Consider the following 23,414-nt stretch of genomic DNA (forward strand, 5'->3'; position numbering starts at 1 on the left):
AAGGCTGATGGTGGCTCTGGTGTCCAGGCACCAAAGGCTGGCTTTGAGTTAGGAGCTGCTCCAAAAAACTGCTCTCATCTTCTCCAGGCTTGGGGAATCTCCAAAAGACATCCAGAAACAGAGTGCCCCTTGCTTTTGCCGTGCCGTGGCAGCTCCCCGTGCTGGGCTCCTCCCGTGGGGTTCTCTGGGCTTCCTCATCCACCTTCTGGGGGCATCCAACTCTTCCTCCGTTGCACTGCGAGCTCAAACACGCATATATCCAAAGGGATCCGGGTGGTTTTGGGAGCTCTGGATGTGTTAGGAGCCACCACTCGTGAGCACCCCAACCTGTTCCCATGATATTCCTGCTTATAAGCTGGGCATCTACAGAAAAAAGGAGGTTTTCTCCTGGTTTTGTTTGTTTGCTTGTTAGTTTTGCTGGTGGGGTGGTGCCCATTCTTGTGCAACCCTGCAGGGTTGGATGGGATCCCCATCGTCTGTGCCCTTGGGACATCGGGGGACGTTTCTCTGCTCCATTCAGACCATTTGTTGGCAGCCGGTGGGAGCTGAGACTTGAACAGGCTCAGCTGTGAGCCCCAGACCTCAGCGAGGAGAAGCTGGAGCTGGAAACGAGTGTTGGGTTGGTGGCGAAGCTGCTAGGACACGGGACCTGGCTTTAAAGGTCTGAACGTGCTGATACGTGCATAAATCCAAAATTACCCCTCGGCCTTTACAACAGTTGCTTGGGATTTTAGTGGGATGAGTAAGATGAGAATCTAGTTTCAGGTGTTAAAAAACAATTGGCGGCAAACTGGCCCCAGCCTAATTGTTTTGTTTTCATGTGAGTTTGGCAATCTTTGCAAGACTATCGGCACGTTTTCAAAAATCGTCTGACATTTGCTGGCAAATTTGAGCAAAGGAGCCCAGGGAGGAGCTTTTTAAGCCTCAGGCGGTGTCTGAAGGTACTGGAGATGCTGGTGCTCGAGGAGAGGTGTCCATGGAGCCTGGCACCTTCCGTGTCCCCCGGGTGGCAGATGCCACGTCTGCAACGTGCCCGGTGGGAAGGGAGCTGTAAATCCCGTGCCCATCGCCACGCTTCTTGTTGTTGTTGTTGCTGAACCACATTTCTCTTTCTTCTAGCCTGGCCTTTAATATTAATACCTTAATTTCATTTATAAATGCACTTATCAGCTTTCATTAGTCATCCCATTAATGATCCCCGGCAAGAAATTTGTCACTTGACGTCAAAAGGCAGATTAAGGGGCTTGCGGAGCCTTGGGAAGCGGCTTCACTCCGCACCGGCACGACAGCGGCTGGCATCTGAGGCTAATACTATGTATAATTTGCATCTGCTGCTCGGGGGATGAGTGATTATTCTATATATTTAGCCGAAAACAAGAGCGTTTCTCGATCATGAATGGTGCTACATTTCCCCCAAACTCTGCAGCGCTGTGAATCACCGGCCTGTTGGCATCATGCTGCTGTGGTCAGCCCCGAGGGGACGGATCCTGACAGCTCGCCGCCCCGGAGGGGTGCTTTACTGCAGCAGCAGCTAATTGGAATTAAGAAGCTCCCTCCGTGCTCGGAGCTGGAAGGGACTGGGAGAGGATTAAGATTTGCGTGGCCAAAATCAGGCGTCTTTGGTCTCTGCTCCTACCGGTGGGGTGTGGGGGTGTTGGTAGGGTTTGGAGATGGGCGTCTTGGGGTGTGAGAATGGGGGGAAAAATGCAAATTTTGCTCAAAGCATCTGGAAGAGAGCAGGGTTTTGGACTGGAAATCGATGAGATACAGCATCCCCCGGCACTGGTCTGTTCGGGGCCATTGTGATGAGGCATTTTAGATGCTAGGAGCTGGCACGTTGGGAAACCCTTATCTTGTCCAATCATTATTTGTGGTGTCCCACAGATCTCCAGGGGCCGAGATAAGGAACGAGGCAGCTTTCTGCACAGAAACAGCATGACATGAGCGGGCTTGGACGAACGAGCCCGAAGAACACGTTTTTTAATAGTTATTTTCTCAGTTGCTTGCAATCCTATGAGAAAAGGCCCAGACAGAGGAGGTGCTGGGTCTGCACGCGTGCGACCCGAGCTCAGCACCCCAATTATAGCCGTGCAGGCTGGTTTTGCTCAGCCCTCATTGACCTGAATGGGAACTTCTGCGTTAAGGGGAGATAATGGTGTATTGTGTTCTCTGGGAAGAGCCCTGCGGCCACAACAAACCTGGTGTGGGGCTTTTTGATCACTGGCTCGGGTGGGAAACGGCAGCGTGGGACAGCCTGGGTGGGCAGGAGGCAGCTAGAGGACGGGGGACAAGGGGGCACAGAGCCCCTCAACCCAAAATCTGCAAGGGACGAAGGGCGACCAACAGAAGAGCTCTCTGCTCTTAGTAAAGCAGCAGCACGCCCAACACCCGTCCTTGCCCAGTCTCAGCTCTTTGGCTCCTTCCTGCGTTAAATTCACTGCTGGGGGCTGGATTTTTGGCCCTGAGGTTGCTCCGTGGAGCTGTGAGCTGAACACCAGCAGCTCACCGGCAGTGCAGGGAGAGGCGTATCGCATGGGGGCTGCCCCCCGGGTGAGGGGTGTCGAGTCCCAGTGGGTGCTATGTGACAGCAGGTCTGGTTTTGGTGATGATGATGATTTTCCGGTCCACTGGCTGAACACTTATTTTCCTGGCTTTATATCCTTTTAGATTTTTTTTTTCAGAAAAATGACAGGAAAAAGGCTTTTAAATGTTTCATTTGAGCTGAGATGAGACGGGCCGCAGAAGTGAAGTGTCTTACAGCAAGGAATAAAACAGCATCGCCTGGAAGCAGGGAATAAAACCATTGCATTGCAGTCCTTCGGGAGGGGTTTTCGTACAGCAACATTTCACCTCAATGTAATCTCTCGCGCGTCGGAGAGATGGGTTCAGCGTTCAGTACTCGCTTGGAAAGCAGGAGCTGGTCAGCGATGGGCTGCCCCAGTCCCCTGCGTGCCCGTGCTTGTGAAACCGTGTGGTGACATCGGCTTGCGCAGGAATCGGGTGTTACGTAGCCAGCAGAAAGCGCTTTAACGCCCCGTGATGCCACCCAGGTGCTTCTCCTGTAGGGTGCAGGGGTGACCCGGGGCAGGACAACGTTTCCAGGAGGCAGTTACAAGCTTAGAAAAATGGGACGTGGACCAAGGGGAAGGGGGCAAAGTAAATCGTTCCTTGGCCAGAAAGAGGTTCCTCCTGAGCAGGGCCGGGGTCTGTTTGTGAAGCCAAAGTATGTTTGCTAGGTGCCCAGCGTGACCCGCCGTAAAGAACATCCTCTGTCTGTCTGCAGAGACACATCTGAGGCTCTCAGCAACTGCTTGCGTGAGGCTGGTCCCAGATCTAAGGCCGGAAGTGCTCGTTAGCATTGGTTAGTGCGGGGATTTGGACCGGGCAGGCCGGGAGCCAAACCCACACCGCCAGAGCTCCTCTCCCCTGCGTCCCGGCTGTCCCGTGCCAGTGCAGCCGTCCCGGCCAGCACTGCTGGCGGTATTACCCTCACGCCGCTCCCTCGCCTTCGCCCCTTTCCTTTCCCAGCACGTTTTTTTAAATACCTGCCACACTTTTCCCTCTGGATGTGGCGGGTTTTTCTGACTTGCTCCTTCCTCCCCTTGCCTCAGGGACCGAAGGTGCTCGAGCACTCGAGGATGCTGAAGTGTGGGTGGAGGGGAGGGCAAGGCTCTGCTGTCACAGCATGTCCAGGAGATGGGGAACCTCCTGGGGAGCCCTGTGTGGGCTGACGGGATGGGGAGGCTGTGCTCGCAGAGGCTGCTGTCCTCCAGCCCCAGCCTCGGGAGGTGCGGTGGATGCTGCGATAGCTGGTGCTGGGAGCACGGGGATGTTGGGGGCTTGCTCGTAACCGCAGTGCCAGACTTAAAGCGTGGGCATGTTGGGCACTTCTGCTAGAAAATGCTGCTTTTAGAGGGGGGGAGGTTTGGACAGGTGCTTTCTGTAAAATAATTTTGCAAAAGCGCCGCTGCTCTTTCACCACGTCGAACAGGGGGTGCTGGTGCCTCGCCTCTCCCCCACCTCCTGGCTTCGGCACGCTGGCGTTGTTGGTCACAGGTTTTTGGTCTCAGCGACGGGAGCAGGGAGGCAGTGAGGGCCCCTTCCCAACACCCTGCAATTCAAAATGGGGAAACGTAGGGGTGGAAACGCTTTGGAGAAACCGAACTCACCAGCAACATCCCCTGGTGGGAGGTGGGCATCCCTGGTGGTGACATCCAGGCCAGCACAAGAGCCAAAGAGCCTCAGACTCGTGGTGAGTCCCTCCTGCAAGGGATGGTGACAGGGAGGAGAGAAGTGCCAGGGCACCCAACAATAACCCCACCGGGAGCTGCCACCGCTGCAGAGGACCCTGGGGAGTCCTCTCCGAAGGCAGCCCGCCGGAGGTAAGTTGGGTGAGCGGGGTGGGTGTGCAGAGGTGGCACCCCGAAATAACGCTCCTCTCTGAATAGACCCAGCTCCTGGTTGCTTTTCTTTTCTTTATTTATTTATTTTTTTTTTTCCAGCGTAAAGCCCAAGTCTGTTCCTAGCGATGCCGTGACGCACGCACTCCCGCATCATGCCAGGGAGCTGGAGCTTGGAGAAAGCCAACAAATATAATGAGACTTTGTGATTTAAAAAAAAAAAAAAAAAAGGGAGAGGGGGATAAAAGCCCAGAACACAACAGTAACATGAAAATGCAAATTGTTTGCCAAGGTCCAGGCACCAAAAGGCTAATGAAAAGGTGCTTTGTTCCTACGCATGCCTGCCTCGGGGGGCTGCTCCCCGCGTCTCCCTGGGGTCTGGGTTGGCCGTGGCGCAGCCCTGAAGGCGCAGGACTTGCTTTCCCTGTGTGTCCACACGCAGGATGCCTTCCCAGCATGGAAGGGGACTTTCACGCTCTTGCCAGGGCTCAGAAATCCTGGAAGTCTTGCGGCTGTGGGAGAGGATTTGGCTGAGCCCTGGTGTGGCTTGGAGAACCGTGGGTCTCCACCATGTCCAGGCTGGGCAGGGGATGGGGCAGCCACCGCTGTGTTTCCACAAAACGAAGCGAAATGGAAACTCGTCCAAAGCTGCTCTGAAGGACTGGGCAGCTCAGTTGAGTTAGTCACAGCCCTTCACTGAGAAAATGAGGCTCTGCCCGAGCTGCATCCATAGTACAAGGGCATCCCTGCCTTTACAGCTGTGCGCAGGTTAGTGCCAGTGGGGGCTGCACTGCTGTGTGGCTCTCCAAATCACAGAGCAGAAACCCATATACACTGTCAGAGCAGGAGAGCAAATGACCTGAACCCAGGGGCCCTGGGAGGAGGTTTTCCATCTGTACAGCTTGTGTCGTTACCCTGAAAACCAGAACGATCCCTCTGTAAAAGTGTCAGAAGTCGAGGTTTCTGCACGAGGGCACTGGGGGCTGGGGAAAACCCCGTGCGTGGTCTCCTCTCCGGGCTGGAGGTTTGCAGACCTGCCAAATCGTGGGTGACTTCTGAGCCCGCCAGCACCTCCTCGTGGGGCTCGGGTTGATTTGCTTGGTCAAAATGCTTCCAAGTGGAGGAACGGGGTTTTGTGCGTTGTGGTTTATCTTTCTCAAAGAGTGCGAGAGAAATTTTAGAAATGCAGCGTGCAGCTCGGCAATGTCCTAGCGACACCGGGCTTTCATTAACGTAAACTTAAAAGTTCAGGTCCCAACTTTAATTCCTTTTTATTTGTTACTGGGAGCTCTGCGGAGTCAACAGGGTTTGTGGCTTGAGCGGCTGGTATTTTTCCCCAGAGCTGGGCTGGGTCTGAAATGCACCATTATAATCGCTGCTTTTCTCTCTTCTGTTTGATATCTGCCAGAACCACCAACCACCGGACATTACGTGGGTTGGTATCACTCATGCCCTATTATTTCAACTCAGGCAGAAGTCTTCTCTGGGATTCAGCAGTTAGCACCATTAAAAAAAAAAAAAAAAAAGAAAAGAAAAAAACGTATAATCTATTCCTGCCTTCCCTAAAGGTTCAGGTACGCAGCAAACTGATGGTATAAATGGAAAATGCACACCTAGTGCTATTTTTATTCCAGTCTTTAAGTGAAATCTTCACTGCTCATGATGCAGAAGTGCTGTGCTCCGTGCATGGGAGTGCATTCACAAGCACACCCCTTGCAGCCGAGGAAGAGGAGACTCTTCCATGCTGTCAGTGCTTTTGGGGCTGTAATGGGGGGGGCGCACACCCAGCTGCCCTGTCGTGCTGCTGTGGGCACTTTGTGCTTTTGCTAGAGCATCTTCCACCAGCTGACAGAGCTGCTGAGAAATTAATTTGGGAAGGGACCTCTGGAGGTCTCCAGCCTCCTGCTCGGGGCAGGGTCTTGCCCAGCCAAGGCTGGGATACGTGCAAGGATGGAGCTGACAGCACCTCGGGGAGGACGGACGGGCAGGGGTGCAGTTTGCACCTGGGGCATCTTCCCCAAACCAAACGATTAAAAGCACAATGGAAAAGCGACTGTTTCCCCCAGTTCCCACCTTCCAGAGGGCAAAACTGAGCCCTCCTCTCTCCCCACCATAAAACTCAACGTAGGACACCTTCTTTCTGCTTGGCACCAGAGTCCAAACAAGGGGAATCCCCATGGGGATCCACTCCCACAGCCACATCTGCCCAAGCATCGCGTGTGGGTTGGGTGGGCAATGGGTACGCGGGCATGTCAGGCTGAGCCCAGCTCTGTGGGACCCTCTGGCCTTCCCTAAGGTTGAGTGAATGCTTTTGGTCGCCCACCTTCCTGCCTCTCCCTGTACAACACGCAGACCACCAGGCGTAAAATTTGGGGAACGGGGAAAGCGTGGATGAGTCTGCTTGGTGGTGGATAAAGTTCCTGGGGAAAGGCAAACGGGGATGGGGAAAAGCGGATGCCTGGTTTTCACCCTCCTCTCCGTGCTCCTTGCTGAGGAAAGGCAGAGGAGAGAGACTTTTCTTTAAAGAATGAATTTAACCTTATTTTGTTTTAATCCGAGGCCACGCGTTTTCCCATTATCACCTATTACAGCAGCTGGAAGAGTGACTCAGGCCACATCTCCTCTATGAAATCTGCTTAAAAATAATGATCTGGGGAAAACCCAGCTGCCGGCAGCAGCCGTGTGACTTCCTTACCCAGCCGCGCTGATCAATCGGTTCGCTTTCCTCGTGTGGCCGACAGATCTTGGCTTTTCGAGTCCGACTGATGCGGAGCCTGGTGGCCTCCTCTCCATAGCAGGGGATTTTTGTCCAAGTAAATCAGATCTGGAGCCACTGAGAGGGAATTAATGCGAAATGCCTTGATGTTAGTTTTACAGTCACTTTAATGGGCATAACTACGCTATTAAGCTGATCTGCCTATATTTAACTCTTATTTGTACTCAAGTGGAATAAAAGTTTTGCTTTAGGAAGGACGAGTTTTACGGGGTAAAAGAGCTATTGTAAACCTCCAAAATGCCTCGGCAGTGACAACATGACGGCTTCCAGCCTGCAACCCAGACTTTCCATGCTGTCGTACTGCCCCAAGGCCCCCTTTCCTCCTCTTCCCCACCTCCTCTTCTCCCCCACCCCGATCACTCACAAAATGTCTTTGAAATGATGGCGTTGGGCACACAGCTGCTGAGACACTGGGTATCACAAATATCTGATATTCTCATCCAGCCCAAGGGGGCACCAGTTTTGGTGTCTGCTGGTCTGTGAAAAGCAGGTGGAGAACAGCAACCTATAGGTCTGACTGCGGTGGGCACATCCAGACCCAAATCCCATGAGTCCAGCAACAGGGAGGAACCTGGAGCATCTTTAAATCCCCTCTGCCCTCTCTGTGGCAAGCAGAAATCTAACAGTGGTGTGGAAAACCCTTTAACTTTGCTCATAAAGCGAGGGGCAGAAATTGAAACAGAACAACCCTGCTGAAATCTACTTCTTGCTTTTTCTTTTCTTTTTTTTTTTTCTGGTGTTTCTATTTTTCTTCCTCTCTTGGCTCTGTCTTTCAACTGAGGCTCATGCTGATTTGTCACAGGTCAGGAAAACCGAAGCCGTGGTTTGCAGAAGATGAATGGACTTTTTAAATCAATTGTGTGGTCCCGGTGTCAGCGGGGTGCCAATCGCCGTGCGCGGGCGCTGCCCGGTCCCTCCGCCGGTATCATTAAGAGACGCGGGCAGCATCCATTACATGGGGGCTGAGCCTCGCCACCCCAACGGAGCCGAGCTGCCTGACCTTAATGTGTGACTGAGATTTAATTTGAAGCTTCTCTGAACACCGTCAGGCTGTAATGGAAACAACGCTGGCCCAGCTCCGCGAAGCCGCCACCCCGAGAAGACAGCAAAATAAATTAAATTTGGCAATCAGTAAAAATCCTCGGGGCTTGGAGGTCGCATGTGGGGCTAGAAAAGGTGTATTTTTTTTTTTTGGTCCCCCCCCGCCCCCCGCCTCGGTCTGCAGCAGAGGGAGATGTCTTGCTGGAGCCAGGAGGAGGCTCTAGGGTGGCACAGTGCCAGCTGAAAAGGCCGAGTTACAAATTCCTAAAGGCTTCCTGAACAGCCAGGACTGACGCCGTAGAAGGTGCTCCAAGATGCTTTGGGACGGACGGGCCTTCACCCCCTGAGATGCAGGAGCGATACATGTAGGTGGAATCGAGCTCTCGCGGTCTGTAAGTCCACTGCCCCCTCCCAGGGCCGACCCAGCTGCTCCTGGGGTAACTCTTCCCGTTCCTGGGCACACGTCTGTGTGGCTTGCAGGGCAGAAAACTGCCTGAGGCTGAGACAAAGGGGGGTGTGTAAAGCAAAAAGGGGCATCCGGGCTGCTAAAGGTATAAACCCAGCCCTGCTGCTCTTCTTTGGTTCCTCTTACTAGCCGTGGTAACACCCAAACCAGTGTTAGCGCGGCCGGGATGACATCCCTAAACGCAAACATGGGTGGTGTAGGAGACCTTGGCCAGCCATAGGGGAAAAGGTGGCTTTGGTCCTCGCTGAAGTGGGGAAGGAGGTGGCATGGCAGGGACCTGTGGTTGTACGAGCACCTTCTCATTGGAGACACTCGGCCTGGCCCCAGCTCCACCACCACCACCTCTGCCTCCCAGGCCAGGTTGTCCTCTGCCCCTCTCCTGTCCCCCCTGTAGAACAGGGTCCATAAACCAGCTTGGCACACACCACACCGGGCAGGTGCTTTGCCACCTCCGTGTGTTATTTAAGCCCAGAATCGGCTAATTTTGGGTGCGCTGCGATTTGCCACAGCACGAAAAATCTGCTCGAAGGTCCTGCGGAGGAACTGGAATCAAGCAGATTTCAGACGGCCTCGCAAACGGAGCCGAAAGGTCATTGCAATACCAAGCAGGAGGTGGTGTGCCGCGCTGCAAGCCTCTGCTAAATATCAGCCAAAGATTAGCCCGTCCCCTCCGAAAGGCCAAGAGCTGCAAAGGCTCTGAATTCTTCCTGTCGTGCGTTCGAGCTCGCGGTGTCTAAAAATGGCACAAGCCTCTTATCAAAGGGAGATACAGCTTCAGGAACAGCAAATTCAAGGGAAAATGTCAGGCCGGTGAGGTACGTGAAAATGAATTTGGGAGATTCTAAAATTTTTGAAGCCGAAAGGGACCTGTAGATCTTGCGGCTAGCGCTAATTAATTTGGCATTGTGCCGAGCATCGTCATCCCGGTTTAATCAGCAGCTGCGAAGCGGAGCATTGTCTCTGCCAGCCTCCCGTCCCAGCTCCCGCTCCACCTCCTGTAGCTTCGATGGACAGACAGCCATGCTCAGAGAGGAATTTCTGGGCGTGGAGGAAAGCTTGAGCCAGTCTGAGGTTTATTAACTGCTCCTCTGGGTCTGCGAAGAGGTGGGAGCGGTCTACGGGCAATGATCTGCTGTTGGGTTGGATCAGCGTGGCCATTTTGGGATATCCACCAGACACATCACCAGAACTTGTATTTATTCGGAAATCTGTTTTTTTTAAAGGCTTCACCTGACCTGCGTGTTGCCAGTTGAGGCACTTCACTGAACACAGATTTTATCTGGGAAAAGCAGAATCAAAGCATCAGTTTTACCGGGGGTTAGACTTGTGGAAAGAGTTCATCAAGGCTGCAGGTGTCTCACCCAGGCCACCAACCTTCCCTAACAGTACTGTGTTAATTTACCCGGCTAATTCCTCGCCTCTTGTGCTGGCACGGCTGGCTGGTCTAACTGGGCTCAGCAGTTCTCCCCACACCCAGCTCCTGGTGTCCGACACTGGGACCTCCTACCACCGCCAGAGGTACAAGACCAGGAGTTTGGAGAGCTGCTGAATCTCACACCAACCAAAGCCACTAACGGCCTGGATGAGATAGTCTGCAAACGTGAAATAACCCATCTGCACGATGGAAATCTCACCTCATATGTGGCAGGTAGTGGATGGTCCCCCAAAATATGCAGGTTGATGCATCGGATGGGTTAAAAAGTGCCCATCGTGCCGGCAGGAGCAGCATCAGCAGGGCAGAAACCCCAGGGATGCTGCTGCATCCCTTCCTCCCCACTGACACTTCAGTTATCACCGCTGTTGGTGTTTATGGGGCGCTTAACCATCCCTATAAACAACGATTTACAGGTTATTCTATAACCTGAGCAATCTGCTCCAATGGGACGAGACTGGAAACCTCTGCCTTTTATTTCTTCGCCGCCGTAAGAGCAGCACCCATGGCCCCAGTAGCTGAATTCCCTCTCAGTCCCTGCTTTGTTTCTCAAAAGCTTTGGGAAACGAGGTAACAGTGGCAACCTGGTGCTGCTGACTGGCTTCCCCTGGGGGGTGAGCTGGTCCAGCGGGGCTGAGGGCTGCACGGCCCCCCCCTGCCCGCCGTGCCTGCGGGTTGTGCTGAGTGGCAGCACGCAGGTTTCCGAGGTGGATGTAATAAAACAACATCCACGTGGGAGAGGAAAAATGTTTCTGTCTGAGCGGGCTTGGCAAAACCACTGTCAGGATCAGTAAAGCTCATAACGGGAGGTCAGCTCGGGTGCCAGGCAGGCGGCTCGCTCCCGCGCCGCACAGCGGGAGGAGGCAGTGCTTTAGAAGAAACTGGTAAAGGGAGATAAACTGGCCTGCCAGCCCCTTGGAAGCCCTCCCTTCAGGTGACTTGAGGCCACACGGTTTGGCTTGTTCCCCCCCCGGGACGTGCCTTCTTCTCCCAGCAGCTCCCCTGGCCCCCCGCGCTCTCCGTCCCACGGGGTGCCCATCGCACCACGGAGGCTGGTGCAGTGCGAGCACTCAGGACCCATTTCCCACCCTGCGATGCCCAGTTTAGCTCTGCCTCACCTGGCTGAATGGTCTGATGGGGAGTGGGCTGCTGGAGGTTGCGTTTTGCTCGAAGAACGGCACAGACCTTGCTGCTGGGGTCCCCCTGCTCCTCCCTGTGCACCCTCCCCGCCTGCTTGAGCCCCTGGCTCCTCCTGTGGTAGCGAGGCTTTTCCCAGCCTTGGACCACGGCTGGTGCTTTCTCCAGAGACCCTTATGAGATGTGTTACATGAACGAGAGGTGGGAATACCCTGTTGTGGCTGGAGGTACCTCCAGGAGGTTCCCAACCCCTCCGGGGCAAGGACGAGCTACGGGCCCTGCTGCCAGCCAGCAGTCTCCTGGTCCCTCTCTCTTGCAAGTAATTCTCCCCTGGGTCTGCCAGGATTTGGGGACATCAAGCTGTGGGGTAACTGCATGGGGAGGCTCTCTGTGTGCTGTTGGGTTACAAGCCTGGCTTTGAAGAGGGGAAGCTGGTGGGAGGCTGTTTTGGGGGAAACTTCCCCTACGGAGGGCCACCTCCCCCCAGCAAACAGGAATGTGGCTCAGAGGGGATGAGGAGTGGGTCCCCACCCCAAGGAGAGGACTTTTTCTTAAGGTAACACCTGCGGAGTCCTCCCTGGTCTGTGCTGCACGACCCAGAGCCAGCACAACATTCCCATACCCCTCCAAAAAATCCCAGCCCCGCAGAAAACGAAGCATCCAGATAACGGCACCAGCTGGGCAGCAGCCCAGCATCCCACTGGGGACCCTCCGACATCCAGAGCTGACCTCCTGAGCAAAACCATTGCTATTTCCCTCTGCTCCAGCTGGGGTGGACTTCTGAAGCCTGGCCAAGCCTTGCGCTGAGGAGCTTGGAGCATCCCTTTGGCTTTTCGGCCGCTGGAAAGTAGCCGGTTGCTGTAGGGCAACCTCTGAGCACGGAGTGAATGTGAAAGTGCTAAAATCCCATCGGGTGCGTGGTGAAAAACGTGGGGCTGGGGTGCAATAACCGGGGAAGTGGGGCGTCACAGGGGCGCGATCAAAACAGAAATCCTTCTCCAACGTGTTACTGACATCGATGAAAGGGCTTGGGGAATTCCGCCGTGTGGCAGCTCTTCCTGAACATCAGGCTGAAGGTGCAGGAGGTTGAACCCCCCCCGTGCTGCAGCCGCCCCTGGAGGTCTCGGCCGAGCGGAGAGCCCTGGCTGCGAAGCTGGCGCTGAGCTGTGCAAAGGACATTGATCTCGCTGCAGGGTCGGGGATGAAAAGGCCAGGCCTTTGAGAAAGAGCACTGTGGGTTGTGCGCATCTGAAAAACAAAAACAAAAGCAAAAAGCAACGCCCTGCCATTCTTCAATATAAGCCGCTTTTTCAGAATTTTCTGAACACAGGGAAAAAAAATCCCAGGCATTTTTGATTTCCCATTTTACATTCTTAAGCTGGAAAAAAAAAATAGAAGTGGCTTATGAGGTTTAAGCTATTTATTACCAAATAAAACTGCATTTGGGCCGTCTGCTTCTGTGCCAAGTTTTGGCCTCCCGAGAGCACGAATATCGAGAGTTACGAGCCCCTCTGAAGCGAGGCTGATGACAGGAACGTTGACTCAGTCTTAACTCCGTGCAGGCTGTCCGATGCTCCTGGGCTATTTTGGAAGCCCATCGCGGGGACACCAGAGGCTGCCTGTGCTGTGGATCTGTCCCTGCAGCATCCCACTGGGATGCTGCCTTAACATTATCCCTTATCCCCAGCCACCTCCTCTTGGTATTGCATTTACTGGTAAAATCGTGTATTTCTCTCTAAAGCTCTGTGTGTGCTACAGAGAAAGGATATTCTTGGTGGAATAAGCAGGAACATGATTTCTGTTCCCAGAAACATGATTCCTGTTCCCACCATGGCTGGAAGGCAAGTCCCTTGAAATCAGCCTCCTTTGACTTCAGCGGGAGGGGAAAACATCCACAAGCGGGTGGATGTTCAAGGTATAAGCGAGAGCGGTTGCCACCTACTCCGTCATTCCATCCCAAAATTAATCCCTGCCTGGGCCAGGGGATGCTCTTTAGGAAACCATCCAGCCTCAGTTTCAGCAGCCCAGGTGCCAACGAGAGGATTTTGGCTGCAGGTACTGGGCCAGTCCTGGTTTTGTTGGGCTTATTTGCCAGAACCAACCCATGCAAGGCACCATTTAGGCTATCCTAAGTCATATTTTTTCCTCTTTCCTCCTTCATCTCAAGTGCAGAGACTCGGGGCTGCTGTGGTGCTGCCTGTGGGGTGCTGGGTGCGAGCCCCTCTCCAAGCCCCCTCCCCATTTCTGGCACCCACAGAAGGGGCTTGTCACTCCCCCTGCGTGCAGCACCAGTCTGGCTTTTCCTAGGCGGATGACTTTACATTTCTCCCCACGAAGTACATATTTCTCACTGTCTGGGTAGAGTTTTCCGTTCTGTGTTATTACAGCAGGACTCGGAGGCATTAGCTCATGCCAGGACCGCTTGCAGAAATGCAAAGTAAGAGCGATTTCTGCTCTGAGAAACTGATGTTTTGTTCGTGCTTTAAACACAGCTCTCTCTCCTAGGGTGACACATGCCTCTAAAATCAGGATATTAAGTTTAATAGGGAGCAGGCTTCCAGGATCTTTGATTTTAGCTCCAGATTTCTTATTCACAGAGCATAAAAAAAGAATTGCCAGGGCGTAGTGGGGCAGGACCGGGGGTTTCCCAGCCCTGTGTTCACCCAGCTCAGCTCAGGGACCTGCCGGGCTGCCCTGACCCGTGCAGCTCTGGCTCCTGCTGCGGTGCTGGGGGTGCAAACGGGCCCTGGCACAACCCCTCCAAAGGATGCACGGCGATGGTCTGACCTGCAAAGTCCTTTTGGTTAATTGAGCGAGCAGGTCGGGGGGTGGGATGCCGTGGGCAGCGAAGTGTATTGGGTGTTGGGCACTTCCACTGGCTGGGGAGCCCTTTGGCCACATGGCAAGCAAAGAAACATCATAAACCCGAGTGTTGGATCTCCTTTTCCAAGCAGCTGGCAGCGGCACATCGCTGCCCGTCACGGCGGGGGCTCCTGTGTACACAAGCCCCCAAAACTTGCACGTCCCCAGCCCCCAGAAGACAGGGCTTGCTTCAAGAGCTCCCCACTGCATCATCTTACCTGCCGCTCCCTGCAGGCAGAGCCGAGTAGCAGACCTCTGGCATGTCAGGATTTTATTTATTTGTTTTTTAAGTCGAGGATGAGTTAGTTTCCTAGTACCCCGAAAAGATGGAATTAGCCTGACAGGTGAGCATGGAGGAGCAGGCAAGTTTCTTGCCTCAGTTGTCCCAAGTGCTTCCTGTCCCCCTCCATTTTTAATTTTATTTATTTATTTATTTATTTTGTTAATTGGACTAACAGCCCAAAACCTGGAGAAGAGATTATTGGGCCCAGGTTCCTGCCAATAACCTGGGAAAAACTCTGTTGCTCTTTGCCTTTCCTGCTGTATGGAACATAGAATAGGCTGGGAGATGCTGCAGCCCCCCTGCCCCTTAGCTCCCCCCCATGCTCCCCCTCCTTCCTCGCACCCAGATGGAGTGAAATCAGGACCATTACATCTCAGGAAAACATTTTTTTTTTTTCAGCTCATTTTGGCTTTTTATTGGTGTGATGATCCAAAAAGCATGCATACACCCTTGAACGCAAGGCATTAGAATAAAGCTATAATTAAAACATAGTGTGAAGTACAAAAGCAAAAAGACAACTTCAAGTGTAGCAACACCACCAAAGTGTTTCTCCTTCCTCCTCTGAAAACATTGCTGTATTCAACATGTTCCTGCAAAATAGAATCTTCAATGGAAGTTTTTTCCCCTCCTGTAGCTAGGGGAAAAGTGTTGTAGGGAGAAAAATCCTAGGAAGAGGTAGGGGTCTGGGCTGCCCGGATGTATCTCATCACTGCTCTCGCTGCATCTGGCTGCTCAGTACCAGTTCAGCCTTTCCTTTCATCCCTGATGGAAACATGCTGAGAAGTGCTGGTTGTCACCAGCTGTAAACATTGTTTGCTGAACGCTGAACCCGGGCTCTGGAAGGAGTCCCGTCCTGGCCTTTTTGGGGTCCAGCAGGGCTGCACGTGGTCCCCGCAGGAGAGGGGATTGCTCTGTGGGTAACGTGAAGGCTCAGGAGAGCCACAGGGCTGGGGGAGAAGTGGGTGCGTGCACGAGAGTCTGCTCTGATCCGTGGTTTTGGGGATGACGTGAGCTGTGCCTTGCTGTGCCAGCAGGGAGGTCCGGGGAGGTGGGATGCAAGGAGGATGGCAGCAGCCACCAAACCAATAAAAGGCAATGAGGAGCCCTCTTCAGCCCATCTCACCCCCTTTCCCCTTAACCCCTTTGCTGCCCTTTCCAACCAAATACGCAAGACCATGAGAGGCACAACGATAAAGCAGAACCAACCCCAAAACCTGATGCTCCCACCCAGAACCCAACCATGCTTGACCATCAACCATCATCAACCATCACATCAACCATGGTTGACCATTGTGGAGCCCACCACGAGGGCTCAATCCTGACTTGGTCCCTGGTGCTGCACAGCCCGGCCAAGCACATAAAGCAACCAAAACCACTCCTTACCTATCACTAACGCTCACCAGGGCTGGTGCCGTGGTCTGCTACGCTCAGCATGGCACTAGACGTGTGGGATGCAGCCTGCGCCCCGGGCTGGGTTTGAGCCGGCTGCCTATTATTTTTGGCACAGCTCTTCCCATTTGCTAAACAAAATGACAAAGCTGTTGGCAAAGGTGCTGAAATCGGGACAGACTCCTTCCCATCTGATAAGCTCTTCTCCAGTTCTCTCCTCCTCCTCGTCTGTCCTCCCCTCCCTGATCTCCTCTCCTCGCAGTTTGGTGTCCTACACCGGGAGGGAGAGGGCATGGTATCCCCTTCTGTGCAGGGACACTACGTCTTTATGCAGCTGAATATGCTGTGGATTTGGTCTAGAGGCTTTTAAATTTTTTTTTATGTTATGTTATGTTATGTTATGTTATGTTATGTTATGTTATGTTATGTTATGTTATATATATTTTCATATGCATTATCAGTTTGGACATTTTAATTAGGATTATATTCACAAAAAATTTGCAAAGTGTTAGGACAAGACTGACGGCACCCATTCACGGTGCCAGGCAGTTTGTAGCTTGTTCGTAAACACAGTGTGAGCCCCGTGGCCACGTGAACCCGAAGGTGCTCCCACAATTTCAGCCTTTCCTGGCCATGAACCGTCGGGACAGATGCAACATCTGACCACGCTGCCCTCCATGGGGGCTGTGAACGCACAGCCGCAGGCACGTCCAGGGAAACAAAGTGCAGGCGCCGTGGCGGTGCTATTAAAAGCCTGGCTCTGGTTTTGGGGGGGGTTATCTGCCTCCCCAGGAGGGCTCTAATCAGCCCCAAACGACCGAGATGGCATGGCTCTGGTCCTCATCTCGGCAGATTGCAAAGGGCAGATCTTCCGTGGTGGCAAAATTTGTCGGTGAGCAAAGCCAGGAGGATGTATAAATAGCCCCAGCATCCCTGCCACCCCCCGCCCGCCCACCGCCCCCGGCCCCTGCGTGTGCCCGCTGTTAGTGGCTTGGTGAGCAGGGCCAGGTTGCCTTTCCCAGGGGAACAACTCGCATGTACCACGGCAGCTTAACCGCATCAGACAGATTTTGTTTTCCTTGCAAATGCGGCTGCAGCTGTCTGCTCGAGATGCCCGTCTCCAGTGCAAGCTGCAGGTCTGATCCTGCCCGGTCCTCATTGCTCCAAAGATATTGCTGCCATGAGGAAAGGGAGTGGAAATTGTTCTGCTTTCTGTTTTTGTTTTGTTCATTGTTTTTGTTTTTAGAAAGCTGTAGTACCCTCTGTCTCCCTCCACGCATTACCCAGGGGCTTTGCATCTCCAAGGTGGGCCATCATTTAATGAGCACTTGGACCCCTGCATCCTTACGGGGTGAAACATTGGATAAATCCGCATGTGCATATGCACAGTCAAATCCTGCCTGATCCAAAGGAGGATCCCCAGGGACAGAAGCAGCCCGTAGCAGACCGGTACCTTTCTGAGATTCCGTGTCACCTACCAAGCTGTAAAAATATATATGAGCTTGTCATTTGCAGGGGTTCACCAGAGAGTGCCAAGGAATTCACAGCATGTCTTTTAATGAAAAAAGGTCCAGGCTGCTTCAAATAATGTATAGAAACAATAAATATAACTGTAGAACTGAGAAAAAAAAATAGGTGTGGAAGAGAGAAAGAAGCTGTGAGGATGTGATGGGTTTCCAAAACCAGATTTATAACTCCTAAATTTAAGTCCGCTGCCTGTAATGCCATCTTCCCACGGAGCACTGTGAGCACTTCCTAAATAGCTACTGAGAGATCTTCCTGGCACGGTTTTTGGTTTGAGATCGTCTTCAGGGTGCAGGTAGGGAAAGGGGCTGTGGCATCACTGAGATGTGCAGCGATGGGAAATACAGATCAATATCAGGGTCAGGGCAGGCCCAGGAATAGAAGTCCAGATTACGTACGTCTTCTTTAACGCTCAGGAACCTACTAACTTGTGCCAAAGAAAGCAGCTGTGTAAAATCAGATGCATCCTGGTGGTGCTCCCCTGTTCCTGCCCGGCCTCCCTAGGCCACGGCGCTGCTCCAGGGCTTGCTCCCGTGGTCGCAGACCCAGCCCCGTGCCGGGTCCTCAGCACCACCTCTGGAGGCCACAGCACCAAGGAGGTGAGCCCCACCAGGCGGGGTGGCTGCTGGTCTGCACGCATGTTTTGGCAGCAGCAGGAGAAGTGCTGATTCCCCACCCCGTGGGCCCTCTCTGCTGGCCTTGGCTTTGGGGTGTGATGGAAGAAGCCAAAGAACAAAAACCAAGTCTTCTTTTCTTTTTATTTTTCCCCCCTCCGCTTTTCAGTGGCAAAGACCAATGAGGCTGATGAACCTGCTAGGTGCCTTTGCAATAGGTCATCAAAAACCTCCCAAGAGCTGGCCAACTCCTCTTCCTGCAAGGTCAAAGCATCCCAATGGAGAACCTAATCCTGCAGTAGGATGAGGACCAAAACTTGAGCCCATGGTTGTGGGGAGATGGTCTCTGCCCTGCAGAGGGACGTTGCCCTCCTGCAGCACCACTGGGACAGGCAGTGGGGAACAGCTCATGGAGGATGCGGGTGGTGGCTCTGGAGCTTGATAGACACAGCTTCCAACTCATCGCCTTTGCTGTAGAAAATTCCTCGAGGCTTCACTGAGAAATGGAAATATCAATCCTGCCTCTGTCACGGGGAATAGAAACAGAAGGTGAAGCGAGGTGCCTGGACCGGATTTCAGTCAATGATTGCTCTCTGCTGTGGCAGACATTACTGCCCAGACAAAAAGCAGATTAAAGACACGAATCAAATTTTCTTGAGGCATTTTACGGGCCATGATTTTAAGTTAGAATGCAAATATGGCCTGGGAGCAAACTGAGGCTCAGGAAAGTGAAGGAAGATGTGCTGGTGAGTAATCATTAATAGGCACTGACCAGGAGTGAGTGCCAGCGAGCCAGGCTCTGGTGTTGGTCACGGTGGGTTGTCTGGAGCAGTGCTGCTCACCTGGTGTCAGCAGGGGGACACTGGGTTGCCCTCGTGTGTGCAAGATCAACTTGTGGCCTTGGAAAGAAGTCTCCAAGATGCCCCCTCGCAGCTAGATACGATGAGCAGAACAGGGTAAACTTGACAACAGATAGCACAGGGATGAAATGTTCTGTTTTGCACGCTTGTTGGCTTCCCAAAGCTTTCTGGGGCCCACCAGAGCCGTGTTTGGCACCGACTGGCTTTGTTGTGCAGGCTGGCTCAGTTATGCCAGCTGCATGATTTGATGACAGCTAATAAGCACAGCTTTGCTGAAATATTCTCTGAAGACTTTGCTTTGCCATCAAAATCCTCATCAGCAATTGGATTAACTGTAGGAAATGAACAGCTACAACACAAGATAGTGAGTTATGTTAAGACAAATTGGTGGGGTTTATATAATCATATGGTCTGGGTCTGGATAGTATTTTTCCTATGGAGTTAAATACATCATTGAACCTGTGGATACAGGAAAAATGACTAAAAAATAGTTAATTCCATTGACTAGTGCCTAAAATAAGAAAGATCATATCAAAAAACCCTACAGGGCTGGGCTTTTACCTTAGGTCACGTTGGTTCTGCATGGGCCATTCATGCCCTCCCACCCAAACATCAGAGACTTTCTGGACCACAGGGAAGGGTATGACCAAGTCCTTTGCCAAGATTGTCGGCATGGGAGTAAAAAATCAGGTCAAAAGCCCTGACAGCATGATCTGCCCACCCTGTGCCCTCTGGTCATCATGGCTCTGGCATCAAAGACCCTGTAGACATTTTGCTAAGTCAGACTGAGGTCTCCCCAGACACAACAAAAGGCTGAAAATCCTTGGGTAATGTGGCACCAGGCATCAAGAGAAGCCAGAAGCACAAAGGATGAGAGACTGGCTTTTTCTACTTTTATTATGTGCTGCAAAATTTGGCTCAGTAAACGTGTGGTGAAATATCTCTCAGCTTCATTGCCTTGTGTTTTGTCTGACCTACAACCAAACTGCTGCCCCGCGGCACAGGCTGGTCTGTTCGGGTGAGCAGTGGGATTTAACCTCCTCTTGCACCTTTTCTTCAGGCCCCACGAAGTCCTGAAGGTGTTAAGTCTGTCTCCCATCACTTGCAGTAGCTCTTTTCCATTGGGAGGAGCAGAGTTGAGCTATTCACCGTGAGTGGCTCTGCCAGCGCCCAGCAAACACAAGATTTAGGAGGCATCTCAGCGTGGTTGTGGTGTTGCCCAGCTGGAGCAATGGGCAGGGCAACACAGGTCCCCATTTCATTATTTATCCTTTATCTGGGAACTGGGGCCAGGCCTAGGGCAGCCAAAATAACCTGCAGCACTGGGGGACAGGGTACACAGACACCTCTTGGATGGGGTTAGTAGCTCTGCGATTCAGGAACTGTGGGTCTGATCCCACCTCCTCTGGTTTTAATTAATAGGGCAGTTGAATCGTGCTGTTATCTGACAGCATGAGAAATTATCATCTTCAGAAGCTCTGCTGCTGGTGGCACATGCATTTGTTCCCCGTTGCCTCTCTCAGGGGGGCACTAGGAAGGATGAGTTTGCATTTAAGAGACGTTGTGTATAATTACTTATGCACTGTTTTGCAAGCCTTTCATTTCTTCTAGATGCTCTCTGGTTCTTTCTTCTGCTGGCATCTGGCTTGCTTTGTGCACTTTCTGTTTCCATAAGGGTGTGAACAGAAAGAGCTTGGGGCTCCCCCAACTCCTGTGCTGGCCTGGCCCAGCCCATGGGTGGAAGGGAGATGGAAGCAAAAGGGACCTGGGACAAGTAGGCATCACCTGCACACCTGGCCTGTGTCTTGGGATGACACTCGGTGTCTCATGGTGCTGTTACACCTCGATATTTTGTGCCAGTCCCAAAGATTCACAAAATTATGAGGGTTTCCTTCCTAAAAGGACAATGAGGCATTCAAACAAGTGCATAAAAAGGCCGGTGTCCTATCCTGGGGCTGATACCCAGCAAAGAGACATCTCTAATGGCCTCTCTCGAGTCTCATCCTTCAGTGCTGAGCTGCTTCTCTCCTTAGTTTAAGAGCCAAAAGTTTTGCCGTGGTGCCTGGAACTGCGCTGGGAATGTAGGATTTAACGTGCCGGGCTGGGCCACGGGCCCATCCAAGCAAGGACCTTGAGGGAGATGAAAGCCAGTGCCAGATGTTTGCAAAAAGCCTCCAGCAAAGATATCTTTCACACCTCATTTCTTCCTCATCCCCACCAGCCTCACGGCTGATCTCACAGCAGCTCGTGTTGTGTTTTCTGCAGCCACTCTCCATTACCTGACGAGGCTGGGCTGCTGGAAAGGGTCTGAGCAAAGAAAAAACTATTAGTCGAAATCATAGCCCCTGCACTCGGGGGAGGAAGGTGTCCCGTCCATGTCCTGCAGCCGATGAGAGACACTTTCTCAGGGCAGGGATTATTTCAATTCCTTTTTACGGTTCAGACAGGCAAAGAAATGCCTTTTTAGACAGGCAAATAAATGCTTTGATTTGCATGCATGGAAAGTCAGAAACTTTTGAGAAGTTCTGTGGGTTGTTAACCTGCAGAAACAGTTTAGACAATGCATTTTTTCCTTCTCTAAAATGTTGAGCCTTTTGTTCATTTGCTCCTTTTTTCTCTTTAAGACAGGCAAACCAAAACAAACTGAAATTTTCCATCAGCATGCACTTCCGTTCAGAGCCAAAAAGCTACTTTGAACCCAAACCCATGTTTTGGTTCCAATGTTTTTTGGAGGAAAAAAAACCCTTAGTCAAAATCAACATTTTCTTCCCTGAGCAATCGACATTAGCTGACCTGCTCTTTTCCCCTGCCTTTTGGCAGAGGAGAAAAACAAACAGCTGTCTGCATAAAGATTCCTCTGGATCTGCAACTGGGTGCCTCGGCCACCGCCGGCCCCGGTGACGGCTGTGCTCTTCTCTTCCAGGTGCTCCTTTTCAAAGGTCTCAGCATCCCCATGCTACCTCCTGCCGCCACTTCCACCTGGGTCCCCAGCCTCAGCTCTCAGCCGACTTCGCCCTGCCTCACGCGGTGCAGCCCCAGCCGGGGCTGACCCCCCACATGGCCCCCGCGCACCAGCACAGCGGCCCCCTGCACCAGTCCCTGGCGCCAGTGCCAGCCCTGCCCTTCCAAGACGTGGCCGGACCCTCCTTCCTACCTCAGGCGCTACACCAGCAATACCTCCTCCAGCAGCAGCTCCTCGAGGCCCAGCACCGCCGGCTCATGCCCCATCCCAGGTAAGGGGGCTCATGTTCCACAGATGTGGTCTGAAGGAGTCAGAGGAACAGAATGGGTTGGGTTGGGTTGGGTCGTGTTGAGTTGGGTTGGGTTGGGTTGGGTTGGGTTGGGATGGGTTGGGTTGGGATGGGTTGGGTTGGGTTGAGTTGGGTTGGAAGGGACTTCTAAAGATTGTCCATCCGACCCCCTGACATGGGCAGAGACATCTCCCACCAGACCAGGTTGCCTAAAGCTCTGTCCAGGTTGGCCTTGAGCACCTCCAGGGATGGGCCATCCCACATCTGGGATGCTGGGAAGCTGTTAGGCTCAGGTTTGCGAAGCAGCTTCTGCAAAGCCCTGTTAAAACTTGCTGATAGCATTAAGTTCCCTTCCTAAGTTTGCCCCAAATGCATTCGCCAGGAGCTGCAGGGCAGGGTGCACCGGGGGTGTACTCTTCCTGTGGGGATCCATGCCGTGCTCACCTAGCATGTCCCAAGGCCACCTAGTGCCACCACTTGTAGGGGAATCACAGCATAACACCCTGGGGTGGCAGCGAACCTATCCTGCATCACAGAGAGAGGCAGACTGCATGCATGAGCTGCTGCCTTAAAACCAAGTAGGAGATGAGATCCACATGCCCCACCGGGTGTTGCAAGTGCAGAAGCCCCTCCTCTGGACCTAGGTGTGCTTCCCAGCTGTGATCCACCTCTGTGAAGTGAGGCATAACAAAGCCATTGATCTACAGCACATTCAATCAGGAAAAACAGACTAAATTTAGATGGGGCCGGCGACTGCAGTGAGAATTACTGCAGCTCAGCAGAGGTGGGAATGGCCGCCCAGCCTCATCCTGTCAGTGTTTGTTGAGAGAGGGGTTCGGATAACGTGTAGGAGCAGCGTGCTTTTTTTGGAAGCATATGGAAGCTGTTTGTGGGCTGTACCCGTGCACCGGGAACCAAAGGATGAGTCTTTGTGATAATGCTTCGTTTGGAAAGCATGCTACAGACGGAAAATGCTTTCTTTCTGTATCCTTTCCGTCTGCAAATTGCAGATTCTTCTCATCCAGCTTTTGTTTTGCATAAGCTGGATTTCAGGTGGATTTAACGATTAGTTAATAATTGGGCAGCAAATCTGTGCGAGGCTGAGGCACTGATGATACAAGTGTTTATCCCTTAGTCATAAGCCGAATTCAAACAAAAGTATAGAGCACAGTTTCACATAGAAACTGCTTTAGTACCTGCTGGCAGTGTTACATATGCAAACAGGTTGTCAGAGAAGAGGGACAGTGGTGTGGGAGAGGGCAGGAGCCGCTCGCCCAGCCCCATAGCCTGCTCCTGAAGGCATCCAGCACAGCTGCATTGCAGGAGGCTGTCAGAAACCTTCAGGCATTGGGCACGAGGTCCTGGTAATGGGAATCTGG

At 52.6% G+C, this 23,414-nt stretch overlaps 1 protein-coding gene across 3 annotated transcripts in view; it reads left to right on the forward strand.

The window, feature by feature from the left end:
- The window catches only part of ARK2C (arkadia (RNF111) C-terminal like ring finger ubiquitin ligase 2C), a 40,982-nt gene that overhangs the window by 5,861 nt on the left and 11,707 nt on the right, over positions 1–23,414 (forward strand). For all 3 annotated transcript variants that reach the window (XM_066987892.1, XM_066987893.1, XM_066987894.1), the window contains exon 2: positions 21,708–22,017. In XM_066987892.1, the coding sequence (XP_066843993.1) occupies positions 21,708–22,017 (310 nt within the window). The remainder of the gene's footprint in view (positions 1–21,707; positions 22,018–23,414) is intronic.

This window comes from Anser cygnoides, chromosome Z, assembly GCF_040182565.1.
Source record: "Anser cygnoides isolate HZ-2024a breed goose chromosome Z, Taihu_goose_T2T_genome, whole genome shotgun sequence".
Classification (NCBI taxonomy): Eukaryota; Metazoa; Chordata; class Aves; order Anseriformes; family Anatidae; genus Anser; species Anser cygnoides.